The sequence below is a fragment of the Phoxinus phoxinus genome, assembly GCF_949152265.1.
Source record: "Phoxinus phoxinus genome assembly, chromosome: 17".
NCBI classification, from domain to species: domain Eukaryota; kingdom Metazoa; phylum Chordata; class Actinopteri; order Cypriniformes; family Leuciscidae; genus Phoxinus; species Phoxinus phoxinus.
This window is the reverse complement of record NC_136892.1, coordinates 16,032,632-16,054,450: the sequence shown is the minus strand read 5'-3', so window position 1 is coordinate 16,054,450 and position 21,819 is coordinate 16,032,632. Positions and strand designations below refer to the sequence as shown.

The window sequence follows — 21,819 nt, the reverse complement described above, 5'->3', positions numbered from 1 at the left end:
AATTGTGTATTTATAATATAGTATAATATAATTCAATACAAATACAACGGCCCGTCATCAATGACTCCTTGCTTATTTTATATTGTACTATTGTATTTAACTACAATAAACAGCTTATTTAAATCTCTCCAGGTGTTTAATGAAGATGTTGTTTAAAACCATGCAACACTCTTTTTTTAAATAGATATATTCATAGCAGCTCACCCTATTTATCTTCATTTAGCTCATTAGGCCGTTCTCCAGAGCATTATTGTTAAAGATATGGGGATGTTATTAAAGAAAAACACAATCTGCCTTGTGAGCGATGCCAGTGTCTGTTTGAAGGCAAAGCACAGTCGGATTTTTTATTGCAAGTACAGCATCACAGACATTAAAAACCCACAGTTCCACCTCCAAGCTTTGGTGTAATTAAACATTTAAGATGCAACCGAAATTGCATATCTCCCAGCCTTCAGTTCAGGGGTCACTTGAACCATTACTAGCTCTTTATGAACATTATCTTGTGGCCCTCACTAATTAGAGTGTTCTGCCTTATCTGCACATTAAAAAGACTGCATTGCGGCGCACCATCGTTTAGTACTTCAAACACTTAGCTCGGAGATTATCAAAGGAGAAGCCTTCAACGGCTTATTAATGTGGCCAAACAAGCTTCTTTAATGAAGCCGTTTAATCCCTACAAAAGAGCAAAACGGTACTCACGGTCACTGCAGAGGGGACCACCGTATGTCGTCATAGTGCAGTCGCAGGTAAACCCCTCCCACTGCTGCAGACACACTCCTTGATTGGAGCAGGAGTCCTCCGTGCAGGTTGTGCCGGGGCCGGCTGAAACAAACAGGAAATGGGAATCGGTGGTTATAATCACACAGACGATCACAGATTCTACGGTGACACAGGTTTCCGAACTCACAATGTTCACTATCATCATCATGATGACAGCAACGGGAAAATGTGTGGACAACTTGGCACTGTATTTGTCAACTGATACCCATTAAAATAGACTTCAAATTGATAGCCACTAATACTGTCTGTCATTAAAGTTCATCAAAGAACGAAGGTAACAGAGAAAATGACTCACTACTCTTGACTAAATAACTTTTGTAGCGTTAATAGGGATTAATCTAGATTCAATTTATAATTTACGCAGTGCAGACTGTTTGATAACTTCACAGGTAAATATGACATTTATTGTGGGTTTATGTGAGGATTGTTTGAAGTTTGCTTAAAATAAAGGTTGTTATATTTCTGAAGCCTAATGTTTAAAAAAAAAAATGTATAGCTTACAATGTGTTGAATGGCTATAATTAATGTTTAAAATTGGGGGGGAAATAATTTTCATCGAGACATCAGTAGCTGTATTAGTATCAGTGATACTGGCCTTCATTCATTCAATACAGAAGTATTTAAAATATACTGTCTTTATGCTGTTTCTACATCTACTGTGAAATGATTACATTATAAAATCAAAAACGTATAAAAACGTGTTTTTAATTGCAATTAATCACAGAAATAATTTAGTTTAATCGATTGACAACACACACACACACACACACACACACACACACACACACACACACACACACACAGTATACACATACATACATACATACTGTACATATATACATACATGCATACATATACTAATAGGTCCTTTACATAGAATCTGCAGGCAATCATATAATTTCTGCATGGCACAAGCTGACTGGCCTCTGCTGATCCTTCAGCCAATGAGATTGCTTTCCCAACATTTAAATAGTCTGCTTCAGTGTTTGCCGTAGGCTAGTCATCCACCTCCACCTCCCCCAGCTCCACCTGCCTGAATCTGCTACGGGATTTACGCAACCGTTCAAATGTTCTAGATCAGTTAAAAAAATTAAAAAATCTTGTTTTCTCATCAAGGCTGTAATTATTTTATCCAAAATACAGCAAAAATAGTAATAGTGTGAAATATTCACACACACCATAATAATCCAATGTAAAAACAAAGAAAAAACAATGAAAGTAATTTTTAGATTATTTTACCATTTCAGATTTACAGTAAACGTAAAAAACGAGGGTAAGGTGTGTAAGAAAATTGAAATAAGGTGCACCCTGATGCTATAAAATAGATAAAACAGATGTATTTTTAGTGAAGTGTCATATGTTGTTATGATCAGAGCAGCGGTATACTAACCTTCACAGCCTCGCTCCACTTGGCCCACACGGTGCAGAGCATCTGCGATCAGGTCAGGGAGTCTGCCATTCAGGTCTACTGAGGCCAGGCAGCCCTGGTAGCCATCCCGCGATGCTATAAGCTTGGGCAAACTGTTGTACATGCTCTTCCCCACACCTCCAATGTACAGCTCTCCTATACGACACACAGAGTAAACACACACAGTTATCAACGCACATCACCATGTTAAAGTCCATTAAGCTACATTTTTTCCCTCAAAATCAGATGATTAAATCGGAACATTCCAACTGGGGCTGGATGTCTGTCTTTTAAATAAGGCAGGAATCAAGGATGATGGTGTTGCATTTGAATTTTTCATCATGTTAGAGCTTCATGAGGTGGGGTAATCCTGTGGTACTCTATGATGAGCTGAATATGTGTGGTTCTCTTTTCAACTAATTCCCTGCTGATGAAGGCTAATACCAATGAACCTTTGATGTGCAGAACAAAAAGAAAAACAGGGTTGTCATAAAACAGCATATAATTATGTAACTTCAAAGTTGCCCTTGAGCAACTTTGAGAAAGAGAACATGTGGATCATCATATGAGAAGATGAAGGAGAAGGGAACTCCGGTGCGATATATACAGCGCTCTCTATAGCCTCCGTTACGATGCTCATCTGTGGTGTTTGGGTGTAGGATTGTGCTCAGACAGAGATTTAGGAATGGAGAAGAGAGGTGGAGAATTAAAATGACTTGGCTCTTCATCACAGAACAGTATGTCCCTGCGCCTGGTTCTTAAAAGCAGACTGATGCAACACTGTTCAGAGCCTGTTCAATTATATATATTCATAGCTACATTTCTGGATTGAATATTGTGTGCATGTAGGTAAATTATATCCAGTTTGAAATGATCAGAGTGTAGTACAATCTATGGAATGCTGAATGAAAAATGTAATATAGATTTATGATGTAAAAAAATGATATATATTTATTTAATAGCATTTTTAAAATATTAAAACAAATGCAAAAACTGTACACTTCTTTAAACAGAGCTTGAAATAAATGCTTGTTAACAAAACTAGGCAATAATAGCAACTAGGAATGGCTTATAATAATAATACAGTACATTTTGATTTAACATTTTTATTTTTGTCATTTATTACATAATGAAATAATGCAATATAATTTTTGGATTTACAATTTTATTTTAATGGTGTCATAGGTACACTGTGTAGGAATGTCTCCAATCTAGCGGTGGAATTGTATTTTGCATTCAAACGAATAGTGCTCTCTAGCAACTTGCTTTTTCAAATGCGTGTTGCAACTACGGTAGCCGTTATGAACCAAGAAGCTATAACATGTCTTCCAATAGCACTTCATCAAGTTTTATTTCAAGTGATGACGTTCGTTATTTAAAAAAAACTGCAAATTGAACAACTTGCAGTGCAGCCTTTCAAATTTGCCGGGACAGTGACAAGCGCGTCTCACTGATCTCCTTGTCCGTTTTTGCTGGTTTCAGTCACGTGACGCTGGCTCTGAACGAAAACACGTTGTGAAAACGCGTTGAGGTAGGCTAGCTTTTTGTCCCTCTCTGCTATTATAGTTTTTCAAAATGGCGGAACGACATGTAAGCCCCCTTGGACTTACCCGTCCAATGTAAATAAAGATAAGAAATCCTTCGCTTACGAAGATAAGTCAGATCATTGGCAGAGGTAATTTTACACCAAATGAGGACATATTTATGAATAAAGACATTGATTTTAGCTAATAAAATACTTTTTTTTTTAAACTACACAGTGTACTACCTTTAAATAACCACAACACAGTGTACCTTAAATAACCACAAAGGGAGATGACTGCTAATAAAATAAAATAACCTAAAACAATGTTCTCTGTGAAAACTCTGTGAACTTAACACTGCTATTAAAATAACCTAAAGAAATTGCTGTGTGGTTAGGAGAAATGACATAGCAGATAGTGTCTATATAAATAGACCCACAGTTATAATATAAGTGTGCTGATGTTATACTTAGTCGCTGTTGTGTTGTTTAAGGTATACACTGCTCTTTCATTCTACACTTATTATTTTATTCTTTTATTCTGCAAATATACATTGCGGAAAGCATCAAAGATGTCCGGGGACCTTTTGATAAACATTCACCAGGCAGTCCATGTTTAGAGGGCATTGTTTGCCAGTGAAATGCAATTTCCAACTGAGCTCTGCTGGCAAGACAGGCAATTACGCGTTAAAACTGACAAGCAAGAACACATATGGCAATTTTCGTCGACAGTCTCTCTCTCTCTCTCTGATTGTTTGCTGAAATATGCTCTTTTTCCACTCCAACTGAATAAGCCTAATTAGACCACCATTAAAAGCCCCATTCATCTAAACTTCTGCACTCTTTAATTTTATCTCACCTCACTACAGATAAATTGTATTCTTTAGTTCTAACTTTCCCTTTCCATTAAGAGCCCCTCAACCTGACTCTCTTCAACTAACTACTGTAATTGTCCTCGGTGCCTCTTCAATGGAATGAATGGTCTTTCCTGACTGGCTATAGCTCCGCCCCTTCGGATACTGATTACATAATCATAGCATTTTACAATTCACTGCAATAGGTGTTACTGGCTGAATATCAATTGAGCTTCTAAAAACACTGAACGTCAAAGTGCATTCAGCAACGCACAAACATCAAATCATTTCTCATAAAATGTCTATATTTAATATTATTCTTCCAGTGAGTTCCGTCTGTAACTCCTAATCAAGACTTCAAGTAATCTACAGCTGATCCACTGCATGCAGTCATTTTCATGAAGAGGGTACAAAAAATAGGACCTGAAACTCTTTAAAACTCTTCCTTTTCAGACAAATGGTTTGTGAAATTAGGTGCTTGACCTTCAGAAAATTTTCAATCAACCTCTAGAGGTCAAACTAAATATTATATGAGATATTTTAATCTATTCATTCATATTTTATTCATTTTATATGAGGCTTGCAATTTTTGAAATCCTGTTACCAAAATTTGGAACGTCTAAAAAAGTATGTAATTTGATTGAGATGAATGGTAATATTAATGGACCGTTTTATACAAGGATAATAGACCTCCTTGATTAATATACAGTATATACATTTTTAACCCATTTTTAGCAATTCCACTGTAGTTTTTTTTATAAAAAAAAAAAATATATATATATATATATTTGATTACATTTATTAATTTTTATTTGACTCCAATGTCTCTGGAGCACATGGGCTATAACTATGGTAGCTTGTTTCCGCCACAGAATGAAAAATAAAAATGGTAATTGCGTGATTTAAAGTCAGAATTGCAGGTTATAAAGTCGTAATTGCGTTTTATAAAGTCAGAATTGCGTGAAAGAAAGTTGCAATTGCGTGTTATAAAGTCAGAATTGCGTGATATAGTCGCAATTGCGGGAAAAAATGCCAGAATTCTGACTTTATAACACGCAATTGCGACTATATTTCACGCGATTCTGACTTTATTAAATGCAATTGCAACTTTATTTCACGCAATTCTGAGAAATAAAGTCAGAATTGCGAGATGTAAACTCGCAATTGTGAATATAAAAAGTCGCAATTAAACTTTTAAAATGTTTTATTCTGTGGCGGAAACAAGCTTCCATAGCTAACCAATAAGACAGGGCTCAAACTAATAATTCCCTTCCCTTAAATGTACAAATGTTGTACCTGTGCCAGCACACAGCACAGAATCCAGTGCCGCGCTCGGAAGAAAAGCTCAGTCTGCTTCACACTGAATAGCCCATGCATGGTTATTAGCTCTGTATGTCTCAGTGTTATGCAAAGACTATTAAGCAGACTTCAATCACAATATTCAATTATACACCCAATAGTTTTTTTCATTAGTCATTCAATGGATGGCTGGGCAGCGGGAGCGCGGAGCTTCTTTTGTGGACGAGAGGGAGGAAAATCAATTGCTTTCATACGAAGGAACTGCAGGAAGATTGTAAAAATGACATCTCCAGTCATGCGTCTCTGTTGAGTAATGACGAAGCAATATCCCTGCTGGATAAAAATGGAAGACGGCGGAAAGCAAAAAAAGAAACGCTTTTGGCTGTGCTTTATGACCAGCAGCCTGACCAGTGGATTAAAGCTCCTATAAACACTCTCATTACGCACTGTACCGCTAAGGCCTAGAGTTTCCCATCATGAAAAGTTATTTAACATCATGTTGAGGGTCTAGGGGAAAGGTGGCACTATAATATCATAATGATTGCTAGTACCAAATGGTAGCAAGGGATCATTAGTGCTGTGTGCTACGGGAAGCAGCACTATTGCTAACAAACACCTAAAGTATTTAGGTCACAGACATGCCAGACACGAATGATATCCCAAAGCATGCAGCTTGTTGAAGAGATATTGAGGTATTGAGAGAGTGCCATTAATTTTCTAAGTGTAGAATGAAAATAGGAACATTAGGCTAGATTATGCTAGGTTGTTTGCTACTAGGCCGGGGTACAACGGTTCATTTTTTTTTTTTTTTATAGAAAACCGTTACACCCCTAGTTGCTACAGTGTTGTGTTTTGTACAGGCGGTTGCTTGCTTACCCAACTGAAGAGTCTCGATGATATTCTGTTTTTTAGATGTGGCTTGGATCTCTCCTTCAAACGTAAGTCAATGCAAGCTTGCCAGGCGAAAACTGTGTCTAATTGCTTAGAAAAGTAATAGCACACCTCCCCTTAAAAAACTGCACGACTTGAGGTATAATTTGTTCGGCTTTTACTCCAACTGTCAGGTTCTCACCATGATATAAAAATGTGTGTGTGTTTAGGAAATCTTTTCCTTGACTGAACTGGCCACCAACAGCTCATTAATAAACTCATTGACATTCACATTTTATAACACCTGGATTTTCCTCACGCCAGGGGGAACAGGAAAGCAATTCGATTCCAAAGTCAATAAAACAAATTTTCAGAAAACATTTACAGGGGCTGGATGGCAATTCCTTGAGGGGGGAAAAAACCTCAATTATCGGACAGCGTGGAAATTCACTTGTCACTAGCGCTCTTCACATATGCTCATTTCAACACACATAACAGGTCAAGCTTCACTTTCCACTGGCTCCCTCACAGAAAACAACACCACATATCAGCGCCTTAACGTCTGAGGATGTTCATTTTACACTTCACAGAAGAGCACTGGACCCTGGGGATTGTTACGCCACTCTCCATTCTCTCCGGCATAATTGCTTGAACAATTACAACTGACACGTACTGCGAAGTTGCTCTTTTGATGTTTAAAGGACCTGTTCTGGGGCAGCCAAATAAAAAAAAAGACCTTGGAGCCTGGCAGCAGGAGTTTGCACTTTATAGCCTTATTTGATTTGGCCTTTATTACTCTTGTACTTAAAGTAGCTTGTTGACGTACAATTAGATTTTTTTGTGTTGGAGATTTTGTAGCTTTGAAGCTTTTCCTTTCTTGTCTTTATCCGAGCATCATGGTTAAAGAGCCATGAACATTTTGCCAAATTTTTTTATTTTGTAGCGTATAGTGTAGAAAATCATGTTTTATATATTACATTTATGCATTTGGCAGACGCTTTTATCCAAAGTGACTTACATTGCATTTCAAGGTACACATTTACATTCATATCAGTTCTTCTCTCACTCACACACACACTAAAAAAAAAGAAAATCAATTTAAACCATCGAATAAAAATATACACCTGTACACATCTGATCCGATAAGTCTTGATTTCTGCTGGGACATTAAGATGGTAGGGTCAGAATTTGGCGTAAACAACATGAAAGCATGGATCTATCCTGCCCTGTATCAATGGTTCAGGCTGCTGGTGGTGTATTAATGGTGTGAGGGAGATTTTCTTGTCACACTTTGGGCCCCTTGGTACCAATTGAGCATCGTTTAGATTCCACAGCCTACCTGAGTATTGTTGCTGACTATGTCTATTTATGACAACAGTGTACCCATATTCTGATGGCTACATCCAGTAGGATAACGCACCATGTGATCATCTCAAACTAGGGATGGGCAACGATTAATCGCATCCAAAATAAACGTTTGTGTTTAAATAATATATGTATGTGTACTGTGTATAATTATTTTGTATATATAAATACACACATATGCATATATATTTAAGAACTATTTGCATGTATATATTTATACAGAATTTATATTATATATAAATATACATATTTTATATATAAATAACACATTTTTCTTAAATATATACATGCATGTGTGTGTATTTATATATACAAAATGATTATACCTAGTACACATATATTATTTAAACACAAACTTTCCTTTTTGATGCGATTAATCACAATTAATCGTTGCCCATCCCTAGCTCAAACGTAAACAAATATTAAATATTCATAAAACTTAATTCATAAACATTATTAATTATTGTTACTATCATTGTGAATTAATATTTATGACTTATTAATAAATAATTCAGTTTCTGTGCAGTTCCAAAGTTCCTTTGTTCCAAAGATGATGAAATTACACATTTTGTTGACATTTTAACACATTAGTTGACTTCTAGTTAACCAATTCTAGCACATTTTAGTTCATGTTTATCATTAGATAATAGATAATTAGACTATTTTCAGTTAGCTAACGTGAGCAGCACTTAAATAACCAGATGACAGTTGTCATATTTTTAACAGTTGTTAGTCTTTCTGCCTTCTGTTCCTGTAGGAGGTCGAATGAGTTTCTATGAAGAACAAGAAAAAATCTTATCTAGCCCCTCATTGGATATATAATCCTATAATAAAGTGTTTTGTTTTGGCACTATTTAAAACTTTTTATCTTGGGTTGAAATCAGAATTTGCTTGCATTAATTAATATATTAACTTGTTGTGTATATGTGAGTATTATAAAACAACATTAGGATGTAAGTAATTAACCTTTTTAAATTTAACGTTTAAAAAAATTCTTAACTTCTAAAAACCTCGTTTTGATAATGTCTAAATATACAGTGCTATGCATAAGTTTAGACACCCATGACAATGTTGCCTAAAAAGAGGAATAAAAAAATCATCTTTTGTAAATTGATCTTAATGCCTTAATTTAAAAAAATGAGGAAAAATCCAACCTTTAAGACCCTAGACGAGATTGGCAAGGTTTTATTTCAGTTTGCCTAATAGCTGGTTTGATTTGCATTGAGAGATGATCTTATGGAAAGTACCCCATGCCAATCTCTACGAATGGATTTTTCCTAATTTTTTTAATTAAGGCATTAAGATCAATTTCCAAAAGATGATTTTTTATTCTTCTTATTAGGCAACTTTAGCATGGGTGTCTAAACTCATGCATATCGCTGTATATTCAAATACAAAACCTAAAAAAATAAAGCAAGCAATTATATCGGCAATATTCTTGAGCTCATAGGCCTACATTTATAGATGTAAATATACTGATGTAAATATAAAGAGCCATATAGGCATAGTGGGTAAATGTGATGGCATTAAATATGAATATTACAATTTACAATAAATTTGTTTTATGTTTTTAATAGTATCTTATGCTCACCAATACTGCATTTCTTTAATCAAACATATAGTAAAAACAGTAATATTGTGAAATAGTATTAGAAATTTAGGCCCTGTTTACACGAGAACGCTCGTGGGTGAAAACGTAAAAATATTTTATCAGACGTGCCTTTCGTTTACACGGCGACGGCTTTTTTGGGGGCTTAAAAACGCAAAAAAGTGAAACCACCCTCCAGAGTGGAAATCTTAAAAACGCTCCACCGTCGCATTCCCGTCTAAAGGGTAAAAACGCGAAAGTCTGCTAGATAGTGAAGGCACCGATCTGCTCACGGCGGCTCTCGTCGCGTATACGTTTACGTCACAGGCATGCGCCAGTACAGGAAAATAACAAAACATTATCAAACTAAAATATAGTATTCATTTCATTGACACATTTTTTTTTTTACAAATCTGTCATTTTTAAGCGACACGCAAAGTGCACCGAGGGTTAGCAGCAGCTTTACCGTATTAAACATGAAAAACAGTGTCAGCGTCTCTTTCACTTTCAGTGCTTCACATTGCCACCTAGCCGCCTGGAGTGCATACTACATCGAATTTCATACACTTTTGTGTCACCATATTCACTTCAGATCGTTTCCGTGTAAACATAGCCTAAAATAACTGTTTTCTATTTGAATATATTTTATAATGTCATTTTGTCGTAGTTATGTTCAGTTTGTTTTGCATGGACTTTTAGTTTGTATTCATTAGTCACATGTACTGTATTCCTTTGTTTGAGTTTCCCCTCACCCATCAGTTACGATGGAAACTAATCTCCATCACAGCTGTTCGTCATTTAGTTCATCACCATGTGTATTTAAGTTCCTCCCCTTGACTCTTGTGTTTGTCCGGTCTCTTTTATGTTAGCATACGTGTAAGTTGTGCTCGTTCTAAGCTTTCTGTGGATTACCTTTTGGACTTTTATTAAACTCTGTGTTTTGAATCATAATCATCTTCTGCTTCTTCGCCGTCTGCCTGCACCTTGCTGACACATTTATTCCTGTAATTTCAAAGCTGAATTTTCAGCATCATTACTCCAGTCTTTAGTGTCACATGATCCTTCAGAAATCATTTTAATATGCTGATTCGGTGCTCAAGAAACATTTAATAATATTATCAATGTTGAAAACAGTTGTACTACTTAATATTTGTGTTAAAGTGGTGATTCGATTTTTCTGGATTCTTGCTTGAATAGAAAGTTCAATTAACACAATTTATTTTAATTTATTAAAGCACTTATGTAATCTAAATCTTTTGTAACATCATAAATGTCTTCACTGTCACTTGATCAATGTAAAGCATCCTTAAATATATAAATTAATGCTTTTATTCATTATTAATCTTGCATCAACTGTTTGAATGGTATCATTGTTTCCACAAAAATGTTAAGCAGCAAAAACTATTTTAAACATTGATAATGCAGCAAATCAGCATATTATAATAATTTCTGAAGGATCTGAAGACTGGAGTAATGATGCTGAAAATTCAGCTGTCATCACAGGAATACATTTTTAAATTTGTTAAATAGAAAAAAAATTATTTTAAATTGCAATAATATTTCACAATATTACTGATTTTACTGTATTTTTTATTAAACAAATGCAGCCTTGGTGAGCATAAGAAACTTATTTCAAACATAAACAAAACCTTTTTAACTAATTTAATTTACTGAAGAAATGGTTCCAATCTACCGCATTGCTAGCCAATCAGCAGAGAAAAGCAGCAGACACGGAGAAAAAAAACCTTGACAAATTCTCATTACATGTACTTGTTCCATGGTTAGATTATGTGGTCTTGACAAACAAAGTGGGTTCTGTTTTCTTTTTGTGAACTTGTCTCAGCTTTCAACAAATGTCGACTAAGACACAAAACTAAGGATTGCCTGCCAAGATTTCTACTAAGATGCCAGTGAAAACTCAGAATAGTGAAAAGCCTAGGATATTGCTATGCCAGCAGCTGCTAATGTCTTTTCAATCAAAATATTTCATTTCAACACACACAAGGAAAGAACTAAATATACATGAGATTCATATTCGTATATTTTGTGTGAAATAAAAGTTTGTTTTTGTGCCCAGAGTCAAGCAACACCTGCTTAAGATAGCAAAAGCAGGTTTGGAAGCACTAAAAATTATGCAAAGTCATTGGCGTGTTGTTGTTGTTTTTTCTCTTTCCCCTGTAGGCGCTCCTCTTTGTTCTTCTAATTACAGCAGAAAACAGTGAAAAACTATAGCAAAAGTGAGAAGTACTGGAAGGTAGATTTCAGAAGCAACATGATTTAAACAAGGAGCTGGGAGCCGTGTAAATACCCATCAGGAAAGATACTCATTAAAGTTGAATGCAAGAGTTTAAAATCAAACCCAAGATGAGCATAACTGCAAATATGTATCTAAGCGTACCTGAGAATGAGACAACTGTCATAAGACTTGAGCCTAAAGTGTAATGAAAATGGAAGAAAGATATGTTATACTGAAGATTGAAAATATTTCCGAACAAAGTGAAGTTGCCTGTACAACCCGTTTTTCCGACCCAGTGTCCCTCAGTCAAAGACCTTCCACTATAAAAATCCTCAATATATCTATAATATGTTATCTTATGCTATATCTTATGTATAAGAGGTTGTTTCTTTCAAAAAAATATTTATATTTTAAGTAAAAATAAATTATAATAGATCTACAGAATTGATACAGAACTATTTGTTCTGATTTTTTTAAGAATATATTTTTAAACATTTCTATGTTTTTATACTGTAAATAAAGCTATTAGTATCTTGATAAGCATATACTGTACAATTTAGAACGGATAAGGGTGGTCGCTAAGGCGTTGCTAAATGTTTGGTGTTCTGACTGGTTGTTAGGGCGTTGCTAGGTGGTTGCAACAATGAGGCTGTGAAGAACAAATGGGCTGTTAAAGGGAAAGTTCACCCAAAAATGAAATGTCAGTCCCACCCTCATGTCATACCAAATGTGTATGTAAACTTGCTTTTTTTTCTGTGGAACACAAAAGAAGATATTTTGGAGAATGTTGGTTCCCAAATTGTTACAGTTGGTTTCCATTGACTTTCATTGTATGGACAAACAACACTGAAAGCAAGTAATACAGGTTTGCAGTGACATTAGGATGAGAAAATGATAACAATATTCACTTTTGGGTCAACTACCCATTCAAGTCGTACTACATACCTGTGTGCATATCACTCAGACAACAAAACCAAAAACAGTGGACAAATTACAGTATGTCAACAAAAAGAGGACATTTAAGAAAAAATATCCGAATATGCATTGACTAACTAATCCTCATGGAAAGGATTCTGAGAAGTGTGAATATAAAGAGGAAATACCTTTCAGGTCCAGGTTGCGGGCTCCATTGGAGTGCTGCGTGACCGTGCGGGAGTCGATCTTGAGCGTGTGCACGTTGCTGTCATCGCGGGACACCATCACATTGTGCCACTGGTTGTCATTGAGCGGCTTGTCGGAGTTGCCCTTCATGAGCGACGGCCCATTGCCCAAGTCAAAAACATAATGGATGTACCTGCAATACATCAGTTCCCCTGTCAATCACACAGCCCAGTGGAATCAGGCAACCCTCTTTAGGATGACAATACTGCCTTTCTGCTTCCAAATCAATATCTGTAATAAGGCTTGAAATACTGGCACAGACAGACTTCTAACCTGTCAGAAGCTCGGTGTGCAGCCCCAGTTACAGTTTTCAGCAAAGTGTCCCTTAAAATGAAATACACTGTTGCTCCATATATCATATTTAGACATTATTTGATGCTTTGAAATTGTTTGTGAGAAGATTTAATTTCACATATTTATTTCAATTGAAAGATTTTATACTCACAATTGTCAACTAATATGCCAAAATTAGTCGTGGACAATATATAGCTATATCAGTAGATCAGCCAATAGAGTGAAAAGTGTTCTGGAAGTTAAAAAAGGCATTTTAATTTTCTCCATAGAGAATCTGATCTTTTGCAATAATCGCAGCATAGGCTCATTTGAAAAACGTGTCTTAACCATTTTGCAATGAACACTAGTGGCAGCAAAACGGCAACAAATTGTATTTCTTTACACACAAACAAAAGTTATAATTACAGGTGCAGATTATCAATTAATGAATATTTATTTTTATACGTTTCCTTGCACAGTACTATATTATGACCTCAAAACACTTACCATAGTGAATGATTAATAAACATTATTTTTTTTAATGTCTGCATCACATAACCAGCTCCATATGTATGGCTTTTCCAGACATAGTAAACTTGCTTGGAAGTTCACCTAGTACATTGTTTGTTTTTTTAAGATTTATTTTTGGTGTTTATTTAGCCTTTTATTGGATAGAAAGGAAGTGAGGTGGGAGAGAGAGAGGGGGGACGGGATCGGGAAAGGTCCATGAGCCGGGAGTTGAACCCGAGTTGCCCGAAGCGCAACGGCGCTACATGTCTGCGCACTTGCTCACGAGGCTATCGACGCCGACCACCTAGTACATTGTTGAAGTTGCGATGTGGAGCGCTCAGGTACGAGTCTCGTGAAACATGAGTCACAATAAAAGAGCTCAAATACTTGTAGAAACAAGTTACAATGACATGGTTGCTTCAGCAAATGTGTCTCATGTTAGCTTTTTTTTTAATATAGCTGTTAGGTTTATTTTAAAATACAAAAGAGTATTAACTTTTTAGTGCCACTAACATAAATGTCCAAACTGCAACGATATGTACAAATACCAATGTAATAAAACTTTGCCAGATTCAACTTTCAACAGATCTGTTTTGAATAAAAATGAACGCCACTCACTAGACATTTCAATTTCAAAGTGATCAATTTCCATATAATTTTACAGAAATGTCATCACAGGCACGTTTTATTAACAAGCCTGGGTTGGATAATCCACAAATCTTTCAAGAAAGACCGAACATAAGCTTTTGGGGTTGTTGAGTATTGAAATATGTCTTAAGAGAAATCATCTTTTATCACAGAATTGAGACTTTCAGCAACAAAGCTCATGTGTGACTGCAGCAGTAGTTCAATCCCTCATAAGACTACACTGACTCGTACCTTTTTCCACTTTTCAAATACTGTTTTGCTTCCAGATGAATACTAGAATACTGTGATTCATCTCTGAACTGTTTGTGTGGCTTAGAACTCTTTACTGAAGAATTGTCTGAAATGCGAAAAATACTTGCAGAACTAAGACATTTTCACACTCTATTCAAACCCAATGGCAAAACGAGTTGTAAAATAAAAAGAGTGGTCAATGCTGACAAGGTCATGGAGATAAACAGTCCATTCCTAATATTTATTCAAACTATAAACATTCGATTTTGCTAATGCTAGTAGTTGCCCTCAGTTCGTGCATCAGGATACTGCAGAGAGAGAGAGAGAGAGAGAGAGAGAGAGAGAGAGAGAGAGAGAGAGAGAGAGAGAGAGAGAGAGAGAGAGAGAGAGAGAGAGAGAGAGAGAGAGCTCTCATTAGCGCTCTCTCATTTTACATGCTTGTGCAGACTCCGGTGAGAGGCAAGGCCACCTGCTGTCTAATTGCTTACTGAATAACTGGCTTTCTGGACCACTGCGGCTGAGGAAGTTAAACATCTGAGGCACCTTCCCCTTTGTCACTATTCATTTTTGCCCAATGGAATAAAATGTATAGAGAAAATCAGGTTGTTGTACCTGCTATGTTTGGCATAGGCAGTATGATTGAACTGAGAAATCTTTTACTAGGCTGGTAGGAAATAACTGATCCGAGACTGCGGATCTCCCACGTGGCGGCTTTGGCATGTGGGCTGGGAACAGAGTGAGCTGCCAATTAATAGAATAGCGTTAATCAAATAACACTTACATTACATGTGATTAAAAGTTGCTCTTTTTTTCCATCAAGATCACCAGTGCTTACTTTATCTTTTTGAAATGGATTTGCACTTTTCATGTGAGCCGATTAGAGTCTCCGAGGCCAAGAATAGCAATCCACGCAATCATTCCCCTAAAATCGCTCTTGATTGACAAGCAGACGCAGTTGTCTCACAGTCATCGGGCGTACGCTTAAACGTCAAAGAATAACTCGAGCTGCTTCCTAGCAGATACCGATCAGCATTTACGCATAACCAAAAGCAACTCATGCAGAATTTGTTTAAATTTAAATATGGCCTCTATCCTGTGATGATTCATCAAGCGATTCTCCTCCTCGTACCTTTAACTAAATGCCAAGGAGACAAATGTGCGAATCTTATAATGCAACTTGACTCACCCTCCCACGGCTATGATTCACATCCAAGTAATGTCTCTTAACTAATCGCAAACTTAAACACGCTGTTTAGCGTGGCGGCTTAACTTCATCTGGATGTCTCTTATATTTGAATGTGTTAAACTAGCTGCTTACATGTGCTCCCTCGAATATCTGCTGTGTCTTCTGGGAGTTCCTGCAATAATATCTGCAACTCACTCTTCTACAAAAACAAGTGTGTGTTAGTTCTGTCGGAAAAGGCCTTTGAGCTTCGACTCTCTCGGGACTGATGTTTGTATGCTAAAGGATCATATTGCCAACAATCTGTGTAATGTACTGAAGCTGAACTTTGAGCTGTCAGTGGGAATGTCTCAGTGTCCCTGTTTATAATATCATATGGGTGGTGGAGTAGAAGAAAAGACTTGTTTACCATCTCAAGGGCTTTTTCTTCCTGTCAATGGCTCCTATAGAATCGCACCCACTCCCCAATAGGTTCAAACCCACAATTGAACTACAACTTACAATGCTAATTTGGTAACATACTGCAATGTTTTAAAGACTGAATGAATATGTTAATTATTTCCAAATGATATTAAAATATTAGGTCACACTTTCGATTAGGGTCCAATTCTCACTATTAACTAGCCATTAACTACGACTTTTGCCTCAATAAACTCCTAATTACTGATTATTAATAGTTGGTAAGGTAGTTGTTAAGTTTAGTTATTGGGTAGGATAAAGGGATGTACTGTAGAATATGATCATGAATAATAAGGCATTAATATGTGCCTTATAATGTACTAATAAGCAGCCAGTATCATAGTAATATGTATGCTAATAGGCAACTTGTTAATAGTGAGAATGGGATCCTAAGCTAAAGTTAGCAAATATTTATTACAACATTTTTTTTGGCAAATGTTTGTTTATAACTGTGCATATATGCAAATTACCATAACTGCACATTGTCATATGAACAACACGTGTTAGTACTGTATGAGGTCAATACTTTGAGTCAGATTTAGTGAAGGATTCATCAGACAGATTCAAGCTCTGATCCCAAACCTTTTGAACCTCTTGCTGCATACTGCCTACATAGACAGCTGCCTTCTAAGGGAACATGTTAACTGAAGCAAACTCAACTCATTTTCAACAGAGTTTGACTAACAGCACACACTAATAAACATAAAAATTCATAGCACATGCAAATATTGGGTTAAAGGCTTTTCGTTTGCATTTGGCCAAAACATGAATTCTTAGTAGGCAGCATAATTAAGATGCCCGCCTTTTGGAAAAGGCTTTGCTTTCTGAGCCCCTATGACACCTTCAAAAGCAGCTCACTAGGTTTTGGAACAGAGCCTGAGATTTTTTTGGGGGAAATCATTAAACAAGCCGACTTCTAAGAGTCATTTGTTCCTGATTCGGACTACTCTATATTTTTGAGTGCAGCCAACAAAGAAGTGTTGTCTTAGCATTGTTTCACAATACACAGTCTTTTTCATCACATTCAAATGAGACTGCAAGCTCACAATTCAGAGAATAATATAATTTCCTTTGCTGTAGTGCTGTAGAATGGTTCAGGAAACGTTGCTTTCAGCTAAGGTCTCTTTCTCGTTGTCTCTCAGGCCTCAGGCTTTCCATCACGTATAGCTCTTATAAGGCTTAACTTTATATTGCACCCTAATTTCATCTCTCTCTCTCTTCTCAATCAGGTAGTTCTCAGCGTTATTATCATTTCATAATACCCTGCCTATTTCAGAAATTTCTAGTTCCTTATTTGTGCAGTGATGTTCTGAAATCTTCTATTCTAATCTCTTCTTTATAGTTCCTGTCTTAACTTCATAGTTTAATCAAATGGCTTTTATTAATATGATTTTAATGATTAATGCTGTTTTTAGCAATATGAGTATGGACAATAGTGATGCGCTCCTCAGGACTAAGCCATAAAGTCCTTTAATAATTAACAGATTTTATTCAATGAGCTTTTCCTCTGATTGGTTTGATGCAGCAGAGGGCGGAGTCAAATCCAGTATCCTATATTTTCGCCATTTAAAGTCCACACGAAATCAATTGATGATGATAGTTTTCTTTCCTAAGCACAATTCGTATGGAAACAGGACCGTTGGGCAGAATACTTCTCTTTTTTGATGCAGGACGAGGGGCATTTTCACTCTAAAGCGCATTTGATTGGACAAAAATCTGTGTAGTGCAAGATGAGTCATCATTATTTTTGGCATATTTAAACAAAAAGACAGTAAATCAGTGTTGTTATTATTTAACTAAAAATTTAAAAAACGTTTTTAATAAATTAAATGAAACTCAAATAAAAATGAATATAAATAGAAACAATTTCAATTTAAAATAAAGCTAAAACTAGAATAAAGAAAGCAAAAATAATCAAACAAATTAAAATTAAATCTGAAAATATAAAAACAAAATCTATTTAATAAATATATAAATATAAAGTATATATGTATTACTAAAATAACACAAAAGCTATTTCAAAATATAAATGTATAGTATACAACTATTACTAAAATAACACTGTTGCAAATTCTGAATGTGTATATCTGCTAAAAGGGAGTTTTGACAATTAACTAAAAGCTACAAAATGATCATTTTATTTTAATAGGGTCTTTAAAACCATGGTGCAGGAGTATAAATCACAGGAATACAATAAACTTGTTTTTCTTCACCCACTCACCCCTTCACAAGCTCAATCACGATAAAGTCACTGCCGTCTCCAGAGTTAAACAGCATCAGACCATCGGGGCTGGTGGTCTTGAACTGGAAGAAGAGATGCATGGAGGCGTAAGCCTGCAGGGTGGACAGCGCCACATAGCTGCCTCGATTCCGAAAGCTGACCGGATCGGCCACGATGCGGCGCATGCCGAAGCGGGCGTTGAGCTCGCAGTAGGAGATATCACCATTCTTGCACTGGTCTAGGTACGGCATGCCATTGAAAGCGAGGCCCTGCAGGTGGCCGATGAAGTTGGAAGGCATGACTGAGATAAAGCGCCGCTCGGTCATGATGCCCGTCTCTATGTGGTGGAACTCCAGCTGCGTGTGTGCTCCGCTCATCTGGCCTGTGGCGGAACCAAACACGCTCGATTAGTCAGGTCTGGGAACTGAAGATATTAGGGAATGGCGTGCTGCCTGAGCCCATCCCAAGGCAAGTACAGCTTTTGATGTTCAATTCAGAGTTGGATGTGCTGTAACGCTGAACTTGCAATGTGCAAGATGAATTTTAACCTGGAAAACTGTTCTATAAATAATATTTCAGTTGTCACCACAACGAAGAATGCATAACATGCTGCCTTAACTAGGTATGATGCAGCAAGTCTATGTATACTAAAGGTGAAAATCCATGAAGATAACTTCCTATAAGAAACATACTGAAATGTAACTCATATTTCATGAACAATTCAATATTTTCAGTGAATAGAGTAGCAATTTGCAAACTAACTATTCTTTCGAGTCACACCTTGGCAGTGGATTGGATCATTTGGTTCACAAAAGCAATGTGAATGATTCATACACAAATTGGAAACATTAGAATTCACAATGAGGAGCAAGAATTTAGGCCAATTAGATTTCATAGTTTCACAGTAGGCGGGGCTACCCAGCGAAAAAGAGTGGTTAGGATACAGTAAGCATGTTTACATTCACTTTAAAGTTTAATTTCAGTCCGAAATGTTTTCCTTTTTAAATTTCATGTACATATTATCTTGTATATATACACTGTTCAAAAGTTTGGGGTCAGTGAGATTTTTTACGGTTTATGAAAGAAGTTTCTTATGCTAACCAGGGCTGCATTTAATCAAAAATCGAACAAAATAAACAAAACAAAACTCTTATAATATATTTAAAATGTAATATATTTATCTGATGGCAACGTTGAATTTTCATCAGCTATTGTTGCCGTCTTCAGTATCAAATGATCCTTCAGAAATCATTCAAATATGCTAATTTGGTGTCCAAGAAACATTTCTTATTATTATCAATGTTGAAAACTATTGTGCTGCTTAGTAATATAGTGGAAACTTTGAAAGGAATCTACCAGGATACTTTGATAAATAAAGAATTCAAAAGAACAATTTAATGTAGCATTGATGAAAAAAAGTATTGTAAATAATAACTTTCAGGATCCTTCAAATAGAAATTTCAAACAGAACAGCATTTATTTAAAATTTAAATCCTTTTTAAATGTTGCAAATGGATGTAAATTTTTGATCAATTTAATGCATGAATTTTTATTACATTCCTTAAAATATATATATATCTTACTGACACCATACTTTTGAATGTAGTGTACACAGGCATATTAAGATTCAGTCCTGACTCTATTATAACTGTAATAATTGTCCATGTGTCCATATACAGTACAGTGTGTGTGAGGTCTTCCGCTCACCCTCCACGGTCACATTGTCAACAGAAAGCTGCAGGCTCTTCCCACGGCGCACCACCTTCACAGAGTGCCACTCATTGTCATTCAGCTTATGCCCTGCGAACAGAGTCTCCGGTCCTTTACCTGCAAAGAGAGAGGGCCAAAGTCACACACCACTGCAAGCTTCCCGTCTTATCAATACAGCACAGTCTACCTCACAGGCCTGGTGCTCTCACTCACTCACTCACACACACACACACACACACACACACACACACACACACACACACACACACACACACACAAATACAAACACGTACTCAGAGTGAACTGACAGGACATATCTCCTAACTCAAACGTTTCTATAGAGAGTGCAGACAAGCATACTGACACTCATGAGCATACCTACAGACGCAAACACACTGATTTGCATTTCACACAACCACGCGCCCACACAAAACATACGCACTGAGACACTCCTTAAGGAGAATCGTGACACGTACATATGCTGTTCTTCTAAGACTTTCTGTGAGCCTATGTAGGGTATATATGGTGATACATACAGATAAGTAAGGTGACCAAGCGAGCTCAATGCACTGCAACTGAAGAAACCCGAAAAAAAACATTAAGAAAACATCTTCTTCAGATTGACAACACATGTGCTGCAAATACTCTGTGAGATTTTGTAATGTTTATGAAAGAAGTTTCTTATGCTAACCAGGGCTGCGTTTAAATCAAAAATTGAATAAAACAACTGTGAAATATTCACAATATGCAAACATTTCACTACATGAAGACCCAGGAATGTACTGTATTAATCTTTTGAATTAGCGTCAGGTCATCACAAATGCTAGTTTGTTTAATTCTAAATGATGGCACTTATAATTCAGTTAGTTTTGCCATTCTAAGTGTCTGTTTGGTGATGTTTGCGCATGATCGCATAAGGACGTAAAATCTGATTCTTGTGAAAAAGGACTATTGCCTCCTTTGCCCCCTCAGAGAAAACAACCTTGCTTTTCTTTATACAAATATGAATTTAATGTCCTATAATTTTGTGGGGAAAAGGCTTTAATGACATTCCCAGTATGTTTTAAACTTGTTTAGAGTTAAATTCAATTTAAATGATAGAATACAGCTGAGATGGCAATTGATGCGCTTGTTTAGGATAAGGGCAGGATTATTTAAAATATTTAATATGAGATAGATGTTAGTATATATCACAGTCTTTATTATAAGATTTAAAATATATAGTATATTATTATTCAGCCGTTTAAAGGTACACTATGTAACTAACTTCATAGGTTAGGTGTCACAACGAGTGAGAAAGGTTTATATGGAGCAGCTAAATCTCGAACCTCCGGATAATCACCCGTTTTAAAAAATAACGCCGATCAGAGAAGAGTCTTCTGGCAAAAAGAGAATGCGACAAATGAGAATCAGGATTTGCTTGGCTTTTCAGCGATGGCGAAGCAGGGGATTTTAAATGTAAAACACAGAGCAGAGATGGTGTTTTTATGACTCAACGGGT

At 36.2% G+C, this 21,819-nt stretch overlaps 1 protein-coding gene across 6 annotated transcripts in view; it reads right to left on the bottom strand.

Moving 5' to 3' along the window:
* The window catches only part of nrxn2a (neurexin 2a), a 362,195-nt gene that overhangs the window by 175,688 nt on the left and 164,688 nt on the right, over positions 1-21,819 (bottom strand). For all 6 annotated transcript variants that reach the window (XM_079586617.1, XM_079586622.1, XM_079586619.1 and 3 more), the window contains 5 exons: positions 20,316-20,435; positions 18,609-18,990; positions 13,026-13,216; positions 2,171-2,344; positions 700-822 (listed from right to left, as the gene is read on the bottom strand). In XM_079586617.1, the coding sequence (XP_079442743.1) occupies positions 700-822; positions 2,171-2,344; positions 13,026-13,216; positions 18,609-18,990; positions 20,316-20,435 (990 nt within the window). The remainder of the gene's footprint in view (positions 1-699; positions 823-2,170; positions 2,345-13,025; positions 13,217-18,608; positions 18,991-20,315; positions 20,436-21,819) is intronic.